General features: G+C 42.1%; 1 protein-coding gene across 5 annotated transcripts in view; it reads right to left on the minus strand.

The window, feature by feature from the left end:
• LOC118375444 (period circadian protein-like) overlaps positions 1-21,824 on the minus strand; it is a 55,724-nt gene extending 33,900 nt beyond the window's left edge. For 2 of the 5 annotated variants that reach the window (XR_008064177.1, XM_035762010.2), the window contains exon 1: positions 817-1,737. Coding sequence is in view for 2 of the 5 variants with exons in the window: in XM_035762010.2 (XP_035617903.2) it covers positions 817-819 (3 nt within the window). In the remaining 3 variants the exon portion in view is untranslated. The other 3 variants (XR_008064176.1, XM_052462139.1, XM_052462130.1) reach the window with 3 other exon arrangements.
• Between the last annotated feature and the right edge of the window lie 325 nt (positions 21,825-22,149).

Here is a 22,149-nt window from a genome sequence, read left to right on the forward strand (position 1 = left end):
CAGCAGGGAAGTGCAGCAGTGGTAGGCCTACAAACAAAACCTGCGGGTCGCTATTTTCAAACCAAACCAATGCGACTTGTTTCGGTTTCTAGAAGAACACAGGAATCCACCATGTGCTGTTTGTGTACAATCATGTGTACAATCATTCCAATACGACATACATTGCGCCGTCTCAACACAGCTGCCGCGAGCCTGTCTTTGCCATAGGAATGCAAGACATCTGTGCACGAGGAAAAACAACACACTTCTCTGCTGAAGTCCTGTTTTTGCACCAAGGGGAGAGAAGTATGATGACGTCTGTTATGATAAACTCGGAATGTCGCCTATCAATGAAAGATGGCTGGCCTGCAATAAACTTGGTTTAATAGGATAAATGAACAGTTAGATTGTAAATTAAATAGCCTACCAGTTCTTTCGCATTATATAATACAATAGTAATCCATCCATAGGCCAATTATTAGTCTCTGAAAACACCAATTATGACCTGTCGACAATAATGAATCTATAGCAACCAAAGCCACCTGCCGCTGTTATCATGGTGAAGATCAGCAGAATTATTGATTGGGTGGATGCCTTATATTCAGGAAGAGGATGTAGAACAAGGATCAATATTAAATACATATCTTGTTCACTGTAGGGCTACTGACCACCAACAACATCATTCTGAGTTGTTAGGGAATCTTTATAACATTAAATGTCAAAAGCAGAGCAAATGTTGTGCGACTGCACATAATCTTTCTAACAACAAAATAAAATAAAATGTGGATAACTAATGGCAAGACCAACAAAAAGTCACTGCTCCAAATAAGAGCTTACCATATCAACTTTTAATTTTCGAATCTTCTCATCCAGACTCCTGCCCGTGATGTCTCGGTCTTTGGTCTCCAGTGAATTCAACTTGACATCTCCGCGGTGGCTGGACGCCTCTTCCCGCAAGCACTTGAGCAAGCCCTCAGGTGTCTTCCATCCGATTTTCACCTCTAAATCTTTTAAATCTGGAATAGACTCGTTGGCAGCTGTGCCTCATCCATACTGTTCCGTTCTTTGTCAAGTCAAAACCACACTACGTCCGCTGTGATTCTTGGATATCCTTGTCTGTCAAACTGCAATAACAGCAACCTCTAATTGCAACACTGGCATCCTACGCAACTCCTCTCCAATCGATGCGACAGAGATAATAGGCTAAATAATGCACTAGGTCCTTCTAGTTTTATCAACAGACAGAACATTGACAAAACACTATTATACTATGGTCCTGTTGAGGTCATGGATGTAGAAAATAGCCCAATACCATTGCAAACACCGCCGATGCTGTGAAGTTAGTGCGCTGTTACAATCTATTGAGATGATGCGCTCATCAACTGAAATAAATACACATTCACTGGGCTGTATTATGTTAAATTCGCACTGAAAGGTTATCGCGATTAAGTCCAATGGCTCGATGTGAAGGTGCATTCATATAATGTGAATCTTCCTCAGACAAAAACAGTCGCAGAAGCCTATGAAAGAATAGTCTACATTTCCCTCGAGTCCAAACGAGTGGATTTGCTTCTCAATGCGGAATAGTCCTTTCTAGATTAGGCTAGTTTAGGCCTATGCATGAAATACACAACAGGGAGCTGGACGTAAACCCTACAACCCACGCGTCGAAACGCAGATTCCACCTGCACGATGACAGCTGCGGAGGGGAAAACTGAACCGTAGCGCACAATTTGCCTTCCGTAAGTACTGTAATATCCCTACACGCCTACCGTAATAGTGCTGATGTGAAACGCACCATCCCATTCCAACTGGAAACGAATAATAGAACACTTGAACACCGACGTAATAGCCCATTTCGAAGCCTTCTGCTTACTTGGCTGATGTTGATTCATGCTTTCTCACAGAGGAGTCATGTTCCGTAACAGCACCATCAGTGAAAAGCTCTCGCCACAGTCAGTGCTGCCAAGCCGGAGGTGGTAAAAGGGCGATCAGGGGTCTAATCACAGTAATCTAGTGGGACAGATGTCTATGTCATTTAATACTGGATGAGACAGTCATTCATTTGATTGATATTTTTCTGCACACCATCTGATATACTATACTGCTGTATCAGACCATCAAAGCACACCTACAACATAATAACAAGAATGCGCGCGCCCTCGCACGCGCACACACACACACACACACACACACACACACACACACACACACACACACACACACACACACACACACACACACACTGACCAGATAACTTGAAACCACTTGAGCTACATAGCGTCCTACATTACGCTCACCCAACATAGCTCGCCTCACTCTACACATTTTATGGGTGAGCAGTTTGGGCAGGTTAGTGCCTATTCCTCAACAGGGTCGTATGCTTTATGATCTGGACGGGTTCTGGAATTAAATTACAATAATGTATTACTTCCATTAACTCTAGAGTACAATCAATTCCCTTCACTATGTAAAATAACATTAACTCTATACATTTCTTAGATGTACTTGTAACAAAGAAGGGACCATCTCTAAGTACAACAGTTTACAGAAACCGTACAGATAAAAATACAATATTGACAGTTGATAGTTATCAGAGGAAGAATATGACAGACAATCAAATTCTCTCCGTGAGCGTTTTCGCTCGAGCATACCCGATACCTGGCTTGATAAAGTTCAAAACCAAGTTAAAAGCTTGAACAGAAGCCAGTTACTCAATACATCCCAACAAAAACAGAAGAAACTGTTTTCTGTAAACGATATCATTACTTTCAATGACTACGATAGGAGTTATATCAACTCGTCGTGTTTGGAGGACAAAGAATGCTGAGTTGCATCCAAAGAACACCATACCTACTGTGAAGCATGGGGTGGAAACATCATGCTTTGGGGCTGTTTTTCTGCAAAGGGACCAGGGTGACTGATCCGTGTAAAGGAAAGAATGAATGTGGCCATGTATCATGAGATTTTGAGTGAAAACCTCCTTCCATCAGCAAGGGCATTGAAGATGAAACGTGGCTGGGTCTTTCAGCATGAAAATGATCCCAAACACACCACCCGGGCAATGAAGGAGTGGCTTTGTAAGAAGCATTTCAAGGTCCTCGAGTGGCCTAGCCAGTATCCAGATCTCACCCCAAAGAAAATCTTTGGAGGGAGTTGAAAGTCTGTGTTGCCCAGCAACAGCCCCAAAACATCACTGCTCTAGAGGAGATCTGCATGGAGGAATGGGCCAAAATACCAGTAACAGTGTGTGAAAACCTTGTGAAGACTTACAGAAAACGTTGGACCTCTGTCATTGCCAACAAAGGGTATATAACAAAGTATTGAGATAAACTTTTGTTATTGACCAAATACTTATTTTCCACCATAATTTGCAAATAAATTCATTAAAAATCTACAATGTGATTTTCTGGATTTTTTTCTTCTCATTTTGTCTGTCATAGTTGAAGTGTACCTATGATGAGAATTACAGGCCTCTCACATCTTTTTAAATGGGAGAACTTGCACAATTGGTGGCTGACTAAATACATTTTTGCCCCACTGTACATTTAATTCTGTATCTCCACAAATAATTACCTTTCACCTCTTTTCCTATAAGCCACATTTAGACTGTTATACAAGAACACTGTTCATATCAGATTTGCATTTCGTTTATGAGTTGGACCAAGTGGCGACCCACCATTTAGTGTAGGTGGAGCAAATGTTAAAAGAAATATGTGTCACATATCAGTTTGCAAACAATATAAAAAATATGTATATCATTGAGATAACAAAAAAGAGACGTGGCTTTATTTTCTTGGGAAAAGCAGCTCCAAAATGCAGGTGTTTCAGCCTAGCTAAGTGCTTTCTGTGGTGGTGAGGCAAGCCAGCAGAAAATACAGAAGCTTTGCGCCATGATTGGCTCAGTGTTCTGTCACTCATGGGGACACTACGTCACCACCAAGTCTAATAAGGGTAGAGCTAGACAATTCTAGCCCATTGGGTGCTGCAATAGAGTTACATTAGAAGTGCCCATCCAAGAAGGCTCAAGGTCATTGGCCATAGATAAAATGACGTCAAATCACGTTATATCTACAGTAGCTTTGATTGGACTGATCATGTCAACATCATACTTTCAAAATCTTACCAAGCAGGAATCGTCATGAATTAAGTCAACAATCTAATGGCAAATCTTTTTAAATCCTTGTCACATGAAGATAAATAATGAAGAGAAATTATAGATAAAATGTATTGGTGCTCATTGACCATTGGACAAACATTACACAAGAAGTTGGAAATCGCAAAAATTCAACAATGAGGGTTTGGAAGTAATCAGTGACAGTGGCTAACTGCAAACATTGCAAAGCAATCACTAGCCTGCTATTCAGTGTAGTGGCTGTGTGGTCCCAAATCTGGGATTAAGGGGCTCTTTTCCAAGTTTAAAATGAAAAACATTCAACATTGGTCTTTCTGTCAATGAAGCATGATTTGTGCCGTGCCCAAAACAACTGTTAACTCGGAACTGTGAAAACTTGGCTTCAGTGAGTTCAAGACAACTGGGAATTTGGAAATAAACAAGCTTCGACTGGGAAAATATGTTTTGAATGGTCATCCAACTCAGAAGTGTAAATCCTGCATCTTTCTAGAGCAGGGGTGTCAAAGTCAAATGGACGGAGGGCCAAATAAAAATTTAGCTACAAGCCGAGGGCCGGACTGTTCGAATGTTCATTGAAAAATTTTTAAATGACGCATATAGTCTAGTGAACCTAATTGAACCTACTGAAAACCTAACAAATATATTCCAATATGATCAGATAAATAAAGCAATATTTTCTTATGGCTCTGTCAGTAATCTTTAATTTTCAACAGACACAAAAGACAAATTTCCTTTATATAAAAATCCCCATAACATGAACATTAAATGAAAGAAACCGGTATTCAAGGCACCATCAGTAGCCTATATTTTCTATTTTAGCAAAAGTGGGCTAAATTTACTTCAAAGAAAAAAACAATAATAGCAATTTTCTATCATCCACTCAACTGAAATATTTTTAAAATATAATTGGATTGAAATACAATAAAATAAAGTGCAAAAATCTATTAATCAAAAACAACACTTTGTTTAAGGAGAAGTAACATGCAGTGAAAACAAATATTAAACTTTAACTTTTAAACTTGAACTGAGTAAAAACTCTAAATATGTGATTGCACAGTAATGTTCACTTGTTTGAGGTTGAGGGTGATACTTGGTGGTGTCCCATCTTTTCCACAAGTTCATCAATGTTCGGGGTAAGGCTCTGAGCTGAGGAAATCCTCAGAATTGAGTGGAGGTGTTCAGCAGTAAGTCGACTTCTGTGTGATGTTTTGTTCAAGTTCATCAAAGAAAACAGTTGTTCACACAGGTATGTGCTGCCAAACATAGACAACGTTTGAGCAGCCTGGATGCGCAGCTGGGGCATTGTGTCGGGAGGAAACGGGCGAACTCCGCAGCACCCACTGCCGCATATTTTGCCCTCAGTGCATCATTGCATTGGAGGTCAATCAACTCCATTTGGAGGTTTGGTGGTGAGCTTTCCACGTCAACAGCAAATGGGTTACCGAGCAGTTCCAACCTGCTTTTTGTGCTTCAAAGTCAGCAAATCGGCGTCGAAAGTCAGCGGCAAGCATACCTATTTTATCAGCCAACTGTGCGCTCGGGAACGCACTGGTAGAGAGCTTCTCTTTCATGGTCTGGCAGCTGGGAAAGTGGCTCAAATTTTCTTTCCGCATCTGCGTCTCCCACAGAGTCAGTTTGGTTTTAAATGCCTTCACTGTACTGTACATATCAGAGATGACACGATCCCGACCCTGCAGCTGCAAGTTCATTGCATTCAGATGACTCGTAATGTCACACAGAAAAGCCATTTCACACAGAAACATTTCGTCTCGGAGTTGTGTTGTGTCTTTCCCTTTGCTGTCCAAGAACAGACAAATCTCCTCACGAAGCTCGAAACATCTTTGAAGCACCTTTCCCTGGCTTAGCCATCGCACCTCTGTGTGATAAGGCAAATCACCATGCTCCGTTTCTAACTCCGTCAGAAATGCCTTGAACTGGCGGTGATTCAAACCTTTGGCTCTGATAAAGTTAACTGTGCGCGTGATGATGCTCATTACATGCTCCATTTTCAAGGCTTTACCGCACAACGCTTCCTGGTGTATGATACAATGATAAGCTGTCAGCTCACCTGTCGCGTTTTCCTCTTGCATCTTTTCCCGTATCTTCGCCACCAGTCCGCTCCTGTGTCCACACATCGCAGGTGCTCCGTCGGTTGTCAAACCCACGAGTTTTTCCCAAGGCAGCTCCATCTCATTTACACATCTTGACACCTCTTCATACAAATCATGCCCCGTAGTTGTGCCATGCATAGGACGTAAAGCCAAAAACTCCTCTGTCACGCTTAGGCTGGAGTCCACTCCGCGGATGAAAATTGACAACTGGGCAATGTCAGAAATGTCGGTGCTCTCATCCACAGCCAAGGAATATGCAATGAAATCTTTTCCCTTTTTCACAAGCTGCTCTTTTAGATTGATGGACAACTGGTCTACTCTCTCGGCAATGGTGTTTCTGCTCAGACTCACATTTAAAAAGAGTTGCCTTTTTTCTGGGCAAACTTCGTCACAAACTTTAATCATGCAGTTTTGATGAAATCCCCCTCCGTAAATGGCCGGGCTGATTTAGCGATCTCTTCTGCCAAAATAAAACTGGCCTTGACAGCAGCCTGGCCTTGTGATTTGGCTTTTTGAACAGAGCCTGTCGAGATTTGAGGCCTCGTTTTAATTCCTCTGCCTTTTGTAGCCTTTGTTCCATGTCCATATTCTTGTTTTTGTCCGCGTGTTTCGTTTCATAATGTCGTCTCAGATTATACTCTTTCAGTACCGCCACACTTTCTCCACACAGAAGACACACAGGTTTTCCAGCTACCTCCGTGAACAAATACTCCGACTCCCACCTTGTTTGAAACCCCGGTTCTCAGTGTCCACCTTCCGTTTTGCCATTTTTGATGGGTATCTGAAAGTTAATTTTACTGTGATGCTGACAACTGCTGTGCCAATAAATATTGAAATGAAGCAGCCTACTGCTCGGTGCGTCACCGTTGCATTGTGGGAAATGTAGTATTGGTGCGTGTAAAAGATCTGCGGGCTGCCGGCTTGCTGCGGTCTGCGGGCGGTTCTAATAATAAATCAAGATCATCCCAGGGGCCGTAAAAAAACCTTCTCGCGGGCCGGATGTGGCCCGCGGGCCTTGACTCTGACATATGTGTTCTAGAGCTATGACCTGAAAATCAACGAGGTCATCATGACTCAACCTTGTTTTTTTCCTAGTTCCCAGTCATTTTGAAGCACCATAAATCCAGAGAATGCCAGACTTTGATGACCAAATTTGCCCACGAAGGGCCGCCGCGCCACCTTCCTGTTCAAGTGAGCACAGCACAACGAGGTGAGGCCAAAAATGTATTGTATGCTGCTGAATAAATTATGTAATATGCCAGGGAGATATGTATACTGTAGCTAAGAAAGTAATATTAAGTGTATGTTGTGTAGTAAGATGTGAGTAGCCCATGTGCCTCACCCTAATAATTGGGCCTATTTACCCCTTTTAATATTGCCTACTGTTCTGACTTGGTGGTGCACATGTAGCCTATAAGCTGTTTTAGAGAAATGTAATCATTGAATATTGTAAGAGCTTTCATTGTCTGCTTATACGCCCCCTTTATTTATCCTACGGTTCTGACTTGGTGTACAGGGAGAACACTAAGAACGGCCAATGTTCTGAATTCTGTCGCTGTACAAAAGTGCTAAACAAATAGTTATATTGACTACGTCCGTCCTAGCTTGCTCATTCATGTCTTAAACTAAATTACAGATTGCCACTTATCCGCTTGTCGTCCCCTTATACCATAGTTTGTACATCTCAATTATCATTAGAAACCACATTTGTTTAAGCAAGTCAGCCATATGAGCTGTTTTTTTAAAAGGCAGTAAATTAGTCTGAATGAACTGTTTTGCTGCCAGACAAGGCTCCGCTTGAACCCAATGATCACTCTGACAGAGCTCTAGAGTTCCTCTGTGGAGATGGGAGAAACTTCCAGAAGGAAAACCATCTCTGCAGCACTCCAACAATCAGGCCTTTATAGTAGAGTGGCCAGACGGAAGCCACTCCTCAGCTGTCAAGGCACCTAAAGACTCTGGGACCATGAGAAACAGGATTCTCTGGTCTGATGAAACAAAGATTGAACTCTTTAAAAAAAAAAATCTTATTTCACCTTTATTTAACTAGGTAGTCTAGTTGAAAACAAGTTCTCATTTGCAACTGCGACCTGGCCAAGATAAAGCAAAGCAGTGTGACACAGACAACAACACAGTTACACATGGAGTCAACAATAAACAAGCCAATAACACAATAAACAAGTCAATGACACAGTAGAAAAAAGAAAGTCTATATGCAGTGTGTGCAAAAGGAATGAGGTAGGCAATAAATAGGACATAGGAGCGAATAATTACAATTTAGCAGTTTAACACTGGAGTGATAAATGAGCAGATGATGATGTGCAAGTAGAGATACTGGTGTGCAAAAGAGCAGAAAAGTAAATAAAATAAAAAACAGTATGGGGATGAGGTAGGTTGATTGGGTGGGCTATTTACAGATGAACTATGTACAGCTGCAGTGATCGGTTAGCTGCTCAGATAGTTGATGTTTAAAGTTGGTGAGGAAAATAAAAGTCTCCAACTTCAGCGATTTTTGCAATTCGTTCCAGTCAATGGCAGCAGAGAACTGGAAGGAAAGGCCGCCAAATGAGGTGTTGGCTTTGGGGATGATCAGTGAGATATACCTGATGGAACGTGTGCTACGTGTGGGTGTTGTTATTGTGACCAGTGAACTGAGATAAGGCGGCGCTTTACCTAGCATAGACTTATAGATGACCTGGAGCCAGTGGGTCTGGCGATGAATATGTAGCGAGGGCCAGCCGACTAGAGCATACAGGTCGCAGGGAGGCTTGGGCGAGTAGCTGCGGGGGGGAGGGGGAGCTGTTGGCTGGGGTTGGAGTAGCCAGGAGGAAGGCATGGCCAGCCGTTGAGAAATGCTTATTGAAATTTTTGATTATCATGGATTTATCAGCGGTGACCGTGTTACCTAGCCTCAGTGCAGTGGGCAGCTGGGAGGAGGTACTCTTGTTCTCCATGGACTTTACAGTGTTTAAAACTTTTTGGAGTTAGAGCTACAGGATGCAAATTTCTGCTTGAAAAAGCTAGCCTTTGCTTTCCTGACTGACTGACTGCCTGTATTGGTTCCTGACTTCCTTGAACAGTTGCATATCGCGGGGACTATTCGATGCTATTGCAGTCCGCCACAGGATGTTTTTTGCTGGTCAAGGGCAGTTAGGTCTGGAGTGAACCAAGGGCTATATCTGTTCATAGTTCGGCATTTTTGGAACGGGGCATGCTGAGGAAGATGGTGAGGAAATTACTTTTAAAGAATGACCAGGCATCCTCGACTGATGGGATGAGGTCAATATTCTTCCAGGATACCCGGGCCAGGTCGATTAGAAAGGCCTGCTCGCGGAAGTGGTTTAGGGAGCGTTTGACAGTGATGAGGGGTGGTTGTTTGACCGCGGACCCATAGCGGATACAGGCAATGAGGCAGTGATCGCTGAGATCCGGATTGAAAACAGCGGAGGTGTATTTGGAGGGCAAGTTGATCAGGATAATATCTATGATGGTGCCCATGTTTACGGATTTAGGGTTGTACCTGGTGGGTTCCTTGATGATTTGTGTGAGATTGAGGGCATCTAGCTTAGATTGTAGGACTGCCGGGGTGTTAAGCATATCCTCAGTTTATGTCACCTAACAGAACGAACTCTGAAGCTCGATGGGGGTGATCAATTCACAAATGGTGTCCATTTGACTTGAATGCCAAGCTTTACGTCTGGAGGAAACCTGGCACCATCCCTATGGTGAAGCATTGTGGTGGCAGCACGATGCTGTGGGGATGTTTTTCAGCAGCAGGGACTGGGAGACGAGTCAGGATCGAAAAACCTGCTCTAGAGTGCTCAGGACCTCAGACTGGGGCAAAGGTTCACCTTCCAGCAGGACAACGACCCTATTCGGGGCGGTAGTTATTTAGGCAGGTTACCTTCACTTACCTCTGCCTCAATCTACATGTAGCAGTTTTTATTTTATTTTACCTTTATTTAACTAGGCAAGATCAGTTAAGAACAAATTCTTATTTTCAATGACGGCATAGGAACAGTGGGTTAACTGCCTGTGTGATGTTGCGTGATGTTGTTCCCCTAGATTATGCACCAAATTGCACCAATTCAAATAGGCCAGTGTTTTTCTTTCGTGAACAAACACATTTTCATATCAATATTGTACATACATGTGATTGTAAAAGTTGTGTATATTTTGGTTTGGCCCATCGCGGGTTATCTGTATTTCCGTACCCCATTATTGTTCTCTTTTGCCTGACCTTCAGCTGGCAAGGTATGTTGTCCTTGGCTCCGAAATTGTTTAATATAAGGCCGTCATAATGTTACAGAATGTACTGTTATGCTACCTTAAGTTGGTTACAATGAGGATAATATCAAGATTTATGTTAACAAGTTTCACTAAGCTCGCTAACTAGGGTATCTATTGTAACTTGTGAGTACTTGAGACAGTGTTTGAGTGAGTGTCCATGTGCTTGCGCAGGTGCCTGAGAGCTAGGACTGCACCAAGGGTTAGGTTAACATAATGTGTGTTGTCTCTTCGTGTGCAGGTATGTCTTTTATTTTGTCCGAATTGTGCTCTGTATCATTTTACTTGTATTGTATTGTATGGTGTGATGTTCTGCATTGAATGTGTGCATACAACACGTTATTTCCTTTTGACGTTCTCTTTCGCCTGACCTTCGGCTAGCAAGGTGCCTGAGAGCTAGGACTGCGCCAAGGGTTAACAATGTGTGTTGTCTCTTTGTGTGCAGGGCAAATAAAAATCATTCAACTAGCAGACCTTCAGTTGTGGCAGCTTCCGAATTAAAAGTACAAAATGCAGAGTGAACCATGCTACATACACACAATACCTCATAGTGATAAAGCAAAAACAGGTTTTTAGACATTTTTACTAATTTATTACAAATAAAATCCTGAAATATGACATTTATATAAGTATTCAAATCAAATCACATTTTATTTGTCACGTGCGCCGCATACAGACCTTACCGTGAAATGCTAACTGACAAGCCCTTAACCAACAATGCAGTACCAGAAATAGAGTTAAGAAAATATTTACCAAATAAACTAACATAAAAAATAAAATAAAAAGCATACAAACCGAGTCTGTTAGTAGATTGGACCTTTACATATGGGACCTGAACTGCTGAGGGGAGAACAGCTCATAATAATGGATGGAACGGAGCAAAAGGAATGGCATGAAACACATGTATTTGTATTTGATACCATTCTACCTATTCAGCTCTAGCCATTGGCACAAGCCCGTCCTCCCTATTAAGGTGCCGCCAACCTCCATTGTAACAGACAAACAGCCAGGTGGCACTAGAGGGACCTTTACAACTCTAATCTACAGTCAGCCAGTGCCTCAGAGAGACTGGAGAGTTGAGTGGAGCTTTGGCAGTGCACTGACTGTAAGTAGCACTCTTACAAGATGCTAAGCAGGGTCTGATGGCCCACTTTGAGGTACCGTGATTCAAATAAAATATAGTATCATAAAAGTGACGGAGAGGAAGATGGGTAAATCACTCATGTAATCTGGTAAAATCCAGGTTACCGTTCGGCTTCACCACAGCCAGAGATAGCTTTTCAGTTCACAGTCACTGTCTGATTGAAACAGTGCTCAGATTGCCTCTAAGGATACAAGATCTGTTGGGGAGTAGATAGATGAAAAATGCATTGATCCCACAAAAAAGGTACCATAACTTGAACCAAAACCAACTACTGAAATTCATAAAAGTGAATTGAGGGATCAAACGGTTTGGCTACACAAACATGAAAGCAGTTTGTGGTACAGCACCAGTGAACCCTTCTGTATCAGGATGACTTTGAAGATAAGGAGATACAATAGAAAAGTTAGAATGAGGTGAATGCACTGTATACAGTGCATTTGGAAAGTATTCAGACCGCTTAACTTTGTCCACATTTTGTTACATTACAGCCCTATTCTAAAATTGATTTTTTTAAATCCCTCATCAATCGACACACAATACCCCATAATGACGAAGCGGGTTTCTTGAAAATGTTGCACATTTATTAAACATAAAACACGTAACTATCACATTTACATAAGTATTCAGACCCTTTACTCAATACTTTGTTGAAGCACCTTTGGCAGCGATTACAGCCAAGTCTTCTTGGATATGATGCTACAAGCTTGGCACACCTGTATTTGGGGAGTTTCTCCCATTCTTCCAAGCAGATCCTCTCAAGCTGTCAGATTGGATGGGGTGCGTCGCTGCACAGCTATTTTCATGTCTCCAGAGATGTTCGATCAGGTTCAAGTCCGGGCTCTGGCTGTGCCACTCAAGGACATTCAGAGACTTGTCCCGAAGCCACTCCTGCGTTCTCTTGGCTGTGTGCTTAGGGTTGTTGTCCTGTTGGAAGGTGAACCTTCACCCCCAGTCTGAGGTCCTGAGCCCTCTGGAGCAGGTTTTCATCAAGGATCTCTCTGTACATTGCTTCGTTCATCTTTCCCTCTATCCTGACTAGTCTCCCAGTCCTTGCCACTGAAAAACATCCCCACAGCATGATAATGCCACCACCATGCTTCACCATAGGGATGGTGCCAGGTTTCCTCCAGACGTGATGCTTGGCATTCAGGCCAAATAATTAAATCTTGGTTTCATCAGACCAGAGAATCTTGTTTATCATGGTCTAAGTCCTTTAGGTGCCTTTTGGCAAACTCCAAAGGGGCTGTTATGTGCCTTTTACTGAGGAGTGGCTTCTGTCTGACCACTCTATCATAAAGGCCTGATTCGTGGAGTGCTGCAGAGATGGTTGTTCTTCTGGAAGGTTATCCCACCTCCACAGAGGAACTCTGGAGCTCTTTCAGAGTGACCATTTGGTTTTTGATCACATTGCTGACCAAGGCCCTTCTCCCCCGATTGCTCAGTTTGGCCAGGCGGACAACTCTAGGAAGAGTCTTGGTGGTTCCCAACTTCTTCCATTTAAGAATGATGAAGGCCAGTGTTCTTTGGGACCTTCAATGCTGCAGAATGTTTTTGGTACCCTTCCCCAGATTTGTGCCTGGACACAATAATGTCTCCTTTGACCTCATGGCTTGTTTTTTTGCTCTGACATGCACTGTCAACTGGGGGACATTATATAGACAGGTGTGTGCCTTTCCAAATCATATCCAATCAATTGAATTTACCACAGGTGGACTCCAATGAAGTTATAGAAACATCTCAAAGATGATCAATGGAAACAGAATGCACCTGAGCTCAATTTTGAGTCTCATAGCAAAGGCTATGAATACTTATGTAAATAAGGTATTTCTGTTTTTTATTTGTAATAAATATTTCAAAATGTTTCGCTTTGTCATTATGGGGTATTGTGTGTAGATTGATGAGGATAAAAAAATCAATTTTAGAATAAGGCTGTAACATAACAAATTGTGGAAAAAGGGAAGGGGTTTGAATACTTTTCGAATGCAGTGTATATGAATGCTATGTTAGATCACAGTGACTTATGTCGCACATTCGCATGGAGCAAACATGCCATTATATCTCCTCATCAGGTGTGTGTGTGTGTGTGTGTGTGTGTGTGTGTGTGTGTGTGTGTGTGTGTGTGTGTGTGTGTGTGTGTGTGTGTGTGTGTGTGTGTGTGTGTGTGTGTGTGTGTGTGTGTGTGTGTGTGTGGACAGACCTCGTTAAGATGATAAATAACTGGGCTAACTGGGGCTTAGTTTCCCAACACCAAAACTTTAACATTTTCAGTATATTGGACACACATCATAATCCTCCAATACTGGGAACGTCTCTCCAGTTCTCTGCCATTCAGAGTCTTTAGGAGGCTTCTATGGGGCTGATAAAATAAAAAATTGAATTTTAAAAAGAAAAATGTACTTACCACTCAGAAAATATGACGTGCAATTTTCATATTATGTAACTATGCGCTGGCACCTGAGGAAGGGTGAAAACCATGGCAACAGTTGTGCAGAGAAATGTGAAAATATTCACAATTCAACACCACCCCCACACAAAATCATGTATACAGTACCAGTCAAAAGTTTGGACACACCTACTCATTCCAGGGTTTTTCTTTATTTTGACGATTTTCTACATTGTAGAATAATAGTGAAGACATCAAAACTACGAAATAACACATATGGAATCATGTAGTAACCAAAGAAGTGTTAAACAAATCAAACTATATTTCAGTATTCTTCGAAGTAGCCACCCTTTGCCTTGATGACAGCTTTGCACACTCTTGGCATTCTCTCAACCAACTTCATGAGGTAATCACCTGGAATGTATTTCAATTAACAGGTGTGCCTTGTTAAAAGTTCATTTGTGTATTTTTTTGTGTTGTGACAAGGTAGGGGTGGTATACAGAAGGTAACCCTAGCCCTATTTGGTAAAAGACCGAGTCCATATTATGGCAAGAACAGCTCAAATAAGCAAAGAGAAATGATGGTCCATCATATGTTCAACAGACAACATAACAACTACAGAAGATAACTACTGTACCATACGCAAATGAAACCCCATGAAACTCTTACTGGAAACAAACAGTATCGTTTCAGCTGAGTGTACTAGAACTTGGCCTGGAAGTTGATGCTGTTGTTATGCAACCTCTTGCTAGCTTGACAGTCAAGCACCCAACTAAACATTTTACTATTTCGGGTGTGTTTGTAAATTCAATCTGGAGTGCCAGAGTGCGCTCTGGGTGTTTGTAAATCCAGAGCAATGTCAGATTGTCCATTCATAAATTCAGAGTGTTTGGCTCTAGGAGCGCACACTGGATGCTCTGGCCGAGGAGTAGGGTTGAGGGTTCAACGGCAGTCAAGCACCCAAGCTAACTGGCTAATGTTGGCTATCTACTTCCACAAAAACAAATGAGAGAACAACTCACTCTGACCATTTTACTTGCCCTAGACGAGCTGGTTAGGCTGTTTTCATGTTATCCAGAGCATTGGTGACTATAACTGTGCTGCTGGCAACATTTAAATTACGTATTTTTTTGTCCAACGTTTACTGACACTGGCCATATTCAACGGGTGTTGAGCGTTCATAAATTCAGCAGTTATGCTGCGCGAGATTGCTCTGAAATCAGAGTAGATAGCCATTGAATCGCCCAACTGTCACGGATCCCTCTGGAACTTTCATTGCGCACACCTGGCCCCTATTCCCACGGATTGTATTTGTATATATGTGCCCTTTGTTCATCATGCTCTTTGCAAAGCGACAACTGGCCTGTCCGACAAAGACGCAACTTCGGCAGCTGCACCTGGTGCTGCCTCTGGCACTTTCATTGCGCACACCTGGCCCCTATTCCCACTGATTGTAAACTGAGCAACAAAAGAAACATCCTCTCAAAGTAAACTGTTTATTTTCAGCAAACTTAACATGTGTTTGTATTTGTATGAACACAAGATTCAACAACTGAGACATAAACTGAACAAGTTCCACAGACATGTAACTAACAGAAATAGAATAATGTGTCCCTGAACAAAGGGGGGGGGGGCTCAAAATCAAAAGTAACAGTCAGTATCTGGTGTGGACACCAACTGCATTAAGTACTGCAGTGCATCTCCTCCTCATGGACTGCACCAGGTTTGCCCGTTCTTGCTATGAGATGTTACCCCACTCTTCCACCAAGGCACCTGCAAGTTCCTGGACATTTCTGGGGGGAATGGCCCTAGCTCTCACCCTCCGATCCAACAGGTCCCACACGTGCTCAATGGGATTGAGATCCGGGGACTTCGCTGGCCATGGCAGAACACTGACATTCCTGTCTTGCAGGAAATCACACACAGAACAAGCAGTATGGCTGGTGGCATTGTCATGCTGGAGGGTCATGTCAGGATGACCCTGGAGGAAGGGTACCACATAAGGGAGGAGGATGCCTTCCCTGTAACACACAGCGTTGAGATTGCCTGTGGTGACAAATCAGTTCGATGATGGTAGGAGCATGCCCCAGACCATGATGGACCCTCCACCTCGATCCCGCTCCACAGTAAAACCTCGAAATCAGCCCATTCCTTTGACAGGAAGCCCCGGTGAGACAAAACTAGCACTCATCAGTAATATGATCAAATTTTTTGGTTCTGTCTGATTCAGCACGGTGGGTTTCTGCCCTAACGAAGTTTATTTAGCCTTTGATGTCTGGTGAGGACCTGCCTTACAACAGGCCCTGCAGTAGCCTCTCTCAGCCTATTGCAGACAGTTTGAGCACTGATGGAGGGATTGTGCATTTCTGGTGATATTTTTGGACAGGGCAGTTTTGCCATCCTGTAACTGTCCCACAGGTGTGAGATGGAAAAAAAAGCTGTCCTGTGCAATGGTCTTGATATGTTCTGCCAAAGAGGAGATCAGCTGTCCCTGTCTCCCTGTAACGCTGTCTTAGGTCTCACAGTTTTGCATTTGCCCTGGCCACATCTGCAGAACCATTATGCCTTAATTGCAGCATGCCTAGGCACATTCACACAGATGAGCATGGACCCAGTGAATCTTTCTTTTTGTGTTTTTCAGATTCAGTAGAAAGTTTTATTGTCCATAAATGTTCATAACTGTATCACATAATTCCTACCGTCTGTAAGCTGTTTTGGTGTCTTCACCATGTTCCACAGGTGCATGTTCATTAATTGTTTATGGTACATTGAGCAAGCAATGGGAACTGTGTTTAAACCCTTTACAATGAAGATCTGTGAAGTTATTTGGATTTTTACAAATTATTTTTGAAAGACAGGGTCCTGAAAAAGGGACGTTTGTTTTTTTGCTGAGTTTATTTGTATATATGTGCCGTTTGTTCACCATGGTGCTGTCGATTATTGTTACAATGTCTGTTGGTGCGTGTGTGTACCTGTGCTGTGTGTTTTGGGCTTTCGATAAGGATTAAACCAGATGATTATGGGTGTCGTGGGTGTTATTTTTTTCGGGTTCCTCGCTCTTTTGTTTGGGTGATTTTGTTATGTGTTTGTTTGATCTTCGTCCCGTGCCTTTAAATGCCATAATTTGGGGCTTAATAAAAAATGCATTAGCATTCCTGCATCGGTTTCCATAAATCTCTTCATACCAACGTGACAACGACTATACCACTTAGCTAAGAATTATGTAAATAATCAGGTCAATAAATGTTGGGTAGTTAAGTTAGATAGCAGATAGTTAATATACTGCCTGGCATGTTCGATGTATTAGTAGCCAACTAACGTTAGGTAACTAGCTAACATGCAGGTACATATCAAAAATCAAAATCAAATCAAATGTATTTATATAGCACTTCGTACATCAGCTAATATCTCAAAGTGCTGTACAGAAACAGCCTAAAACCCCAAACAGCAAGCAATGCAGGTGTAGAAGCACGGTGGCTAGGAAAAATTCCCTGAAAGGCCAAAACCTAGGAAGAAACCTAGAGAGGAACCAGGCTTTATGTGGGGTGCCAGTCCTCTTCTGGCTGTGCCGGGTGGACATTATAACAGAACATGGCCAAGATGTTCAAATGTTCAAAATGACCAGCATGGTCCAATAATCAAGGCAGAACAGTTGAAACTGGAGCAGCAGCAGTCAGGTGGACTGGGGACAGCAAGGAGTCATCATATCAGGTCGTCTTGGGGCACGGTCCTTGGGCTCAGGTCCTCCGAGAGAGAAAGAATGAAGAGCCCCAGTAAGCCAGTGACTCAGCCCCTGTAATAGGGTTAGAGGCAGAGAATCCCTGTGGAAAGAGGGGAACCGGCCAGGCAGAGACAGCAAGGGCGGTTCGTTTCCAGAGCCTTTCCGTTCACCTTCCCACTCCTGGGCCAGACGACACTCAATCATATGACCCACTGAAGAGATGAGTCTTCAGTAAAGACTTAAAGGTTGAGACCGAGTTTGCGTCTCTGACAAGGGTAGGCAGACCGTTCCATAAAAATGGAGCTCTATAGGAGAAAGCCCTGCCTCCAGCTGTTTGCTTAGAAATTCTAGGGACAATTAGGAGACTTGCGTCTTGTGACTGTAGCGTACGTGTAGGTATGTACGACAGACCAAATCAGAGAGATAGGTAGGAGCATGCCCGTGTAATTCTTTGTAGGTTAGCAGTAAAACTTGAAATCAGCCCTTGCTTTGACAGGAAGCCAGTGTAGAGAGGCTAGCACTGAAGTAATATGATCACATTTTTTGGTTCTAGTCAGGATTCTAGTAGCCGTATTTATCACTAACTGAAGTTTATTTAGTGCTTTATCCGGGTAGCCGGAAAGGAGAGGGAGTAGAGCATTGCAGTAGTCTAACCTAGAAGTGACAAAAGCATGGACTAATTTTTCTGCATCATTTTTGGACAGAAAGTTTCTGATTTTATCAATATTACGTAGATGGAAAAAAGCTGTCCTCAAAATGGTCTTGATATGTTCTTCAAAAGAGAGATCAGGGTCCAGAGTAACATCAATTCACAGTTTTATTTGAGACGACTGTAGAACCATTAAGATTAATTGTCAGATTCAACAGAAGATCTCTTTGTTTCTTGGGACCTAGAACAAGCATCTCTGTTTTGTCCGAGTTTAATAGTAGAAAGTTTGCAGCCATCCACTTCCTTATATCTGAAACACATGCTTCTGCGAGGGCAATTTTGGGGCTTCACCATGTTTCATTGAAATGTACAGCTGTGTGTCATCCGCAGTCAGTGAAAGTTAACATTATGTTTACAAATAACATCCCCAAGAGGTAAAATGTATAGTGAAAACAATAGTGGTCCTAAAACGGAACCTTGAGGAACACTGAAATTTACAGTTGATTTGTCAGAGGACAAACCATTCACAGAGACAAACTGATATCGTTCCGACAGATAAGATCTAAACCAGGCCAGAACATGTCCTGTAGACCAATTTGGGTTTCCAATTTCTCCAAAAGAATGTGGTGATCGATGGTATCAAAAGCAGCACTAAGGTCTAGGAGCACGAGGACAGATGCAGAGCCTCGGTCCGATGCCATTAAAATGTAATTTACCATCTTCACAAGTTTCAGTCTCAGTGCTATGATGTGGTCTAAAACCAGACTGAAGCATTTTGTATACATTGTTTGTCTTCAGGAAGGCAGTGAACATTAAGCAACAGCCTTCTAAAATTTTGAGAGGAATGGAAGATTCGATATAGGCATAGTTTTTATATTTTCTGGGTCAAGGTTTGGCTTTTATCAAGAGAGGCTTTATTACTGCCACTTTTAGTGAGTTTGGTACACATCCAGTGGATAGAGAGACGTTTATTATGTTCAACATAGGAGGGCCAAGCACAGGAAGCAGCTCTTTCAGTAGTTTAGTTGGAATAGGGTACAGTATGCAGCTTGAAGGTTTAGAGGACATGATTATTTTCATCATTGTGTCAAGAGATATAGTACTAAAACACTTGAGCGTCTCTCTTGATCCTAGGTCCTGGCATAGTTTGCAGACTTTTTCACAACTGAGGTTTGGAGGAATACGCAGGTTTAAAGAGGAGTCCGTAATTTACTTTCTATAATCATAATCTTTTCCTCAAAGAAGTTCATGAATTTATCACTGCTAAAGTGAAAGTCATCCTCTCTTGGGGAATGCTGCTTTTAGTTAGCTTTGCGACAGTATCAAATAGGAATTTTGGATTGTTCTTATTTTCCTCAATTAAGTTAGAAAAATAGGATGATCGAGCAGCAGTATAGGGCTCTTCGGTACTGCACGGTAAATCTTTCCAAGCTAGTCGGAAGACTTCCAGTTTGGTGTGGCGCCATTTCCGTTCCAATTTTCTGGAAGCTTGCTTCAGAGCTCGAATTTTCTGTGTACCAGGGAGCTAGTTTCTTATGAGAAATGTTTTTAGTTTTTAGGGGTGCAACTGCATCTAGGGTATCCGCAAGGTTTCAGATCCTCAGTTAGGTGGTTAACTGATTTTTGTCCTCTGGCGTCCTTGGGTAGGCAGAGGGAGTCTGGAAGGGCATCAAGGAATCTTTGTGTTGTCTGTGAATTTATAGCACACTTTTGATGGTCCTTGGTTGGGGTCTGAGCAGAGTATTTGTTGCAATTGCAAACGTAAAAAATGGTGGTCCGATAGTCCAGGATTCTGAGGAAAAACATTAAGATCCACAACATTTATTCCACGGGACAAAACTAGGTCCAGCGTATGACTGTGACAGTGAGTGGGTCCAGAGACATGTTGGACAAAACCCACTGAGTCGATGATGGCTCCGAAAGCCTTTTGGAGTGGGTCTGTGGACTTTTCCATGTGAAAAGAAGGAACGAAAATATTAAAGTCACCAAAGATTAGAATATTATCTGCTATGACTACAAGGTCCGATAGGAATTCAGGGAACTCAGTGAGAAACGCTGTATATGGCCCAGGAGGCCTGTAAACAGTAGCTGAAAAAGTGATTGAGTAGGCTGGCATAGATTTCATGACTAGAAGCTCAAAAGACGGTCATTTTCTTTTTGCTATCGTAAATGTTAGCAACACCTCCGCCTTTGCGGGATGCAATATGGTCACTAGTGTAGCAAAATGAGGCCTCATTTAAAACAGTAAATTCATCAGGCTTAAACGCCATGTTTCAGTCAGGCCAATCACATCAAGATTATGATCAGTGATTAGTTCATTGACTATAATTGCCTTTGAAGTAAGGGATCTAACATTAAGTAGCCCTATTTTGAGATGTGAGGTATCATGATCTCTTTCAGTAATGACAGGAATGGAGGTGGTCTTTATCCTAGTGAGATTGCTAAGGCGAACACCGCCATGTTTAGTTTTGCCCAACCTACATACTGCTGTAATACTATGCGGTTCGTAAGGATAGCATAGCTAACAAATTGTCAGCCAGCATAACGTGTAACGATAACTTACTTTATTACATTTTATAAAATGTTCTTAACATTTGTCACAACTAGCAATGAATTTGTATGCACTCTCGTCGGACTTCGGTTGCATATTTTCCGCCATTTTCTTCAAATCTGAAAAGTTATGAAGCCACGGCCGTTTTCTGAAGAATTGCATTATGGGCCCTAAAAGAACGGAAATAGTGTCCACTGCATGTGTACTTCGTATTTTGTCGAATTTAGTATGTCATCCGGGAACTTTTGGCATACTAATTATATCCATACTATGACCAATAAGCATACTATATACTCAATTCACATCACAAATTGTATGGTAAGTATGAGTATTCGAACACAGCTCCTGACTCTGTGTCTGGTTACATGACAGACTGAGTAAGGAACAGACTCCTTCCCCCATACCTTCTTCCCCTTTTCCCTCCTTCCCCAACATCCTCTCTTTCAACACTCACCTTGGTGTTCTCCCTGACTCTTGTCCCGGGTTGATGACATCACCAAGCACCTACAGACAATAGTGGTTTCCTCCTGTTAAAGTCATTTAGGAGGAAAATAGTACAGAAAAGAAGGAACGAAAATAAAAAATAAAAACGGAAGTCAAGAGATAAGAAAAAACACACATTGGACTAAAATGTTTTTAAGAGCCCTGGGTCTATTACCCCAATATCCAAAGGAAGTCAAATATGTCTGATCAACTACTCCACAAGTATGTTTTTCAGTTTAGAGATTGAAAGATAGACATTACCATGCTGACAGATTAGTAGTCTGGCCAAGGAATCAGACGTCATTCTAGACGGATGTTTGATGTCTAGACTGTTGACGACATCCTTAGCCAACTAAAACACAAGCTGTCAAAATGATCAGACACATAACAAACTTAGGTGAAACTCTATGCTATAGGCTATTCAAGTGAAGGGTAATTGGTTCACTAAAATCACAGCTCATAATGCAGGTAAAGCACACACAGCCCAAATATATTCTGAACTATTTTGGGATCATTTGTGAAGATGAGATATTACTTACCCATTATCCATCACCATAGGAATTGCTTGAGCTTTTATCAAAAAAATCTGTCAACTTTTATTCAACACTATATAAAATGAAATGTTCGCTCTCCGTCAACAGTGTGGTGTTATAACACAACACTTTCAATCTCAGTTTGTCATACAATACAATCAATGCATGTCCA

Source organism: Oncorhynchus keta, chromosome 1 (assembly GCF_023373465.1).
Source record: "Oncorhynchus keta strain PuntledgeMale-10-30-2019 chromosome 1, Oket_V2, whole genome shotgun sequence".
Classification (NCBI taxonomy): Eukaryota; Metazoa; Chordata; class Actinopteri; order Salmoniformes; family Salmonidae; genus Oncorhynchus; species Oncorhynchus keta.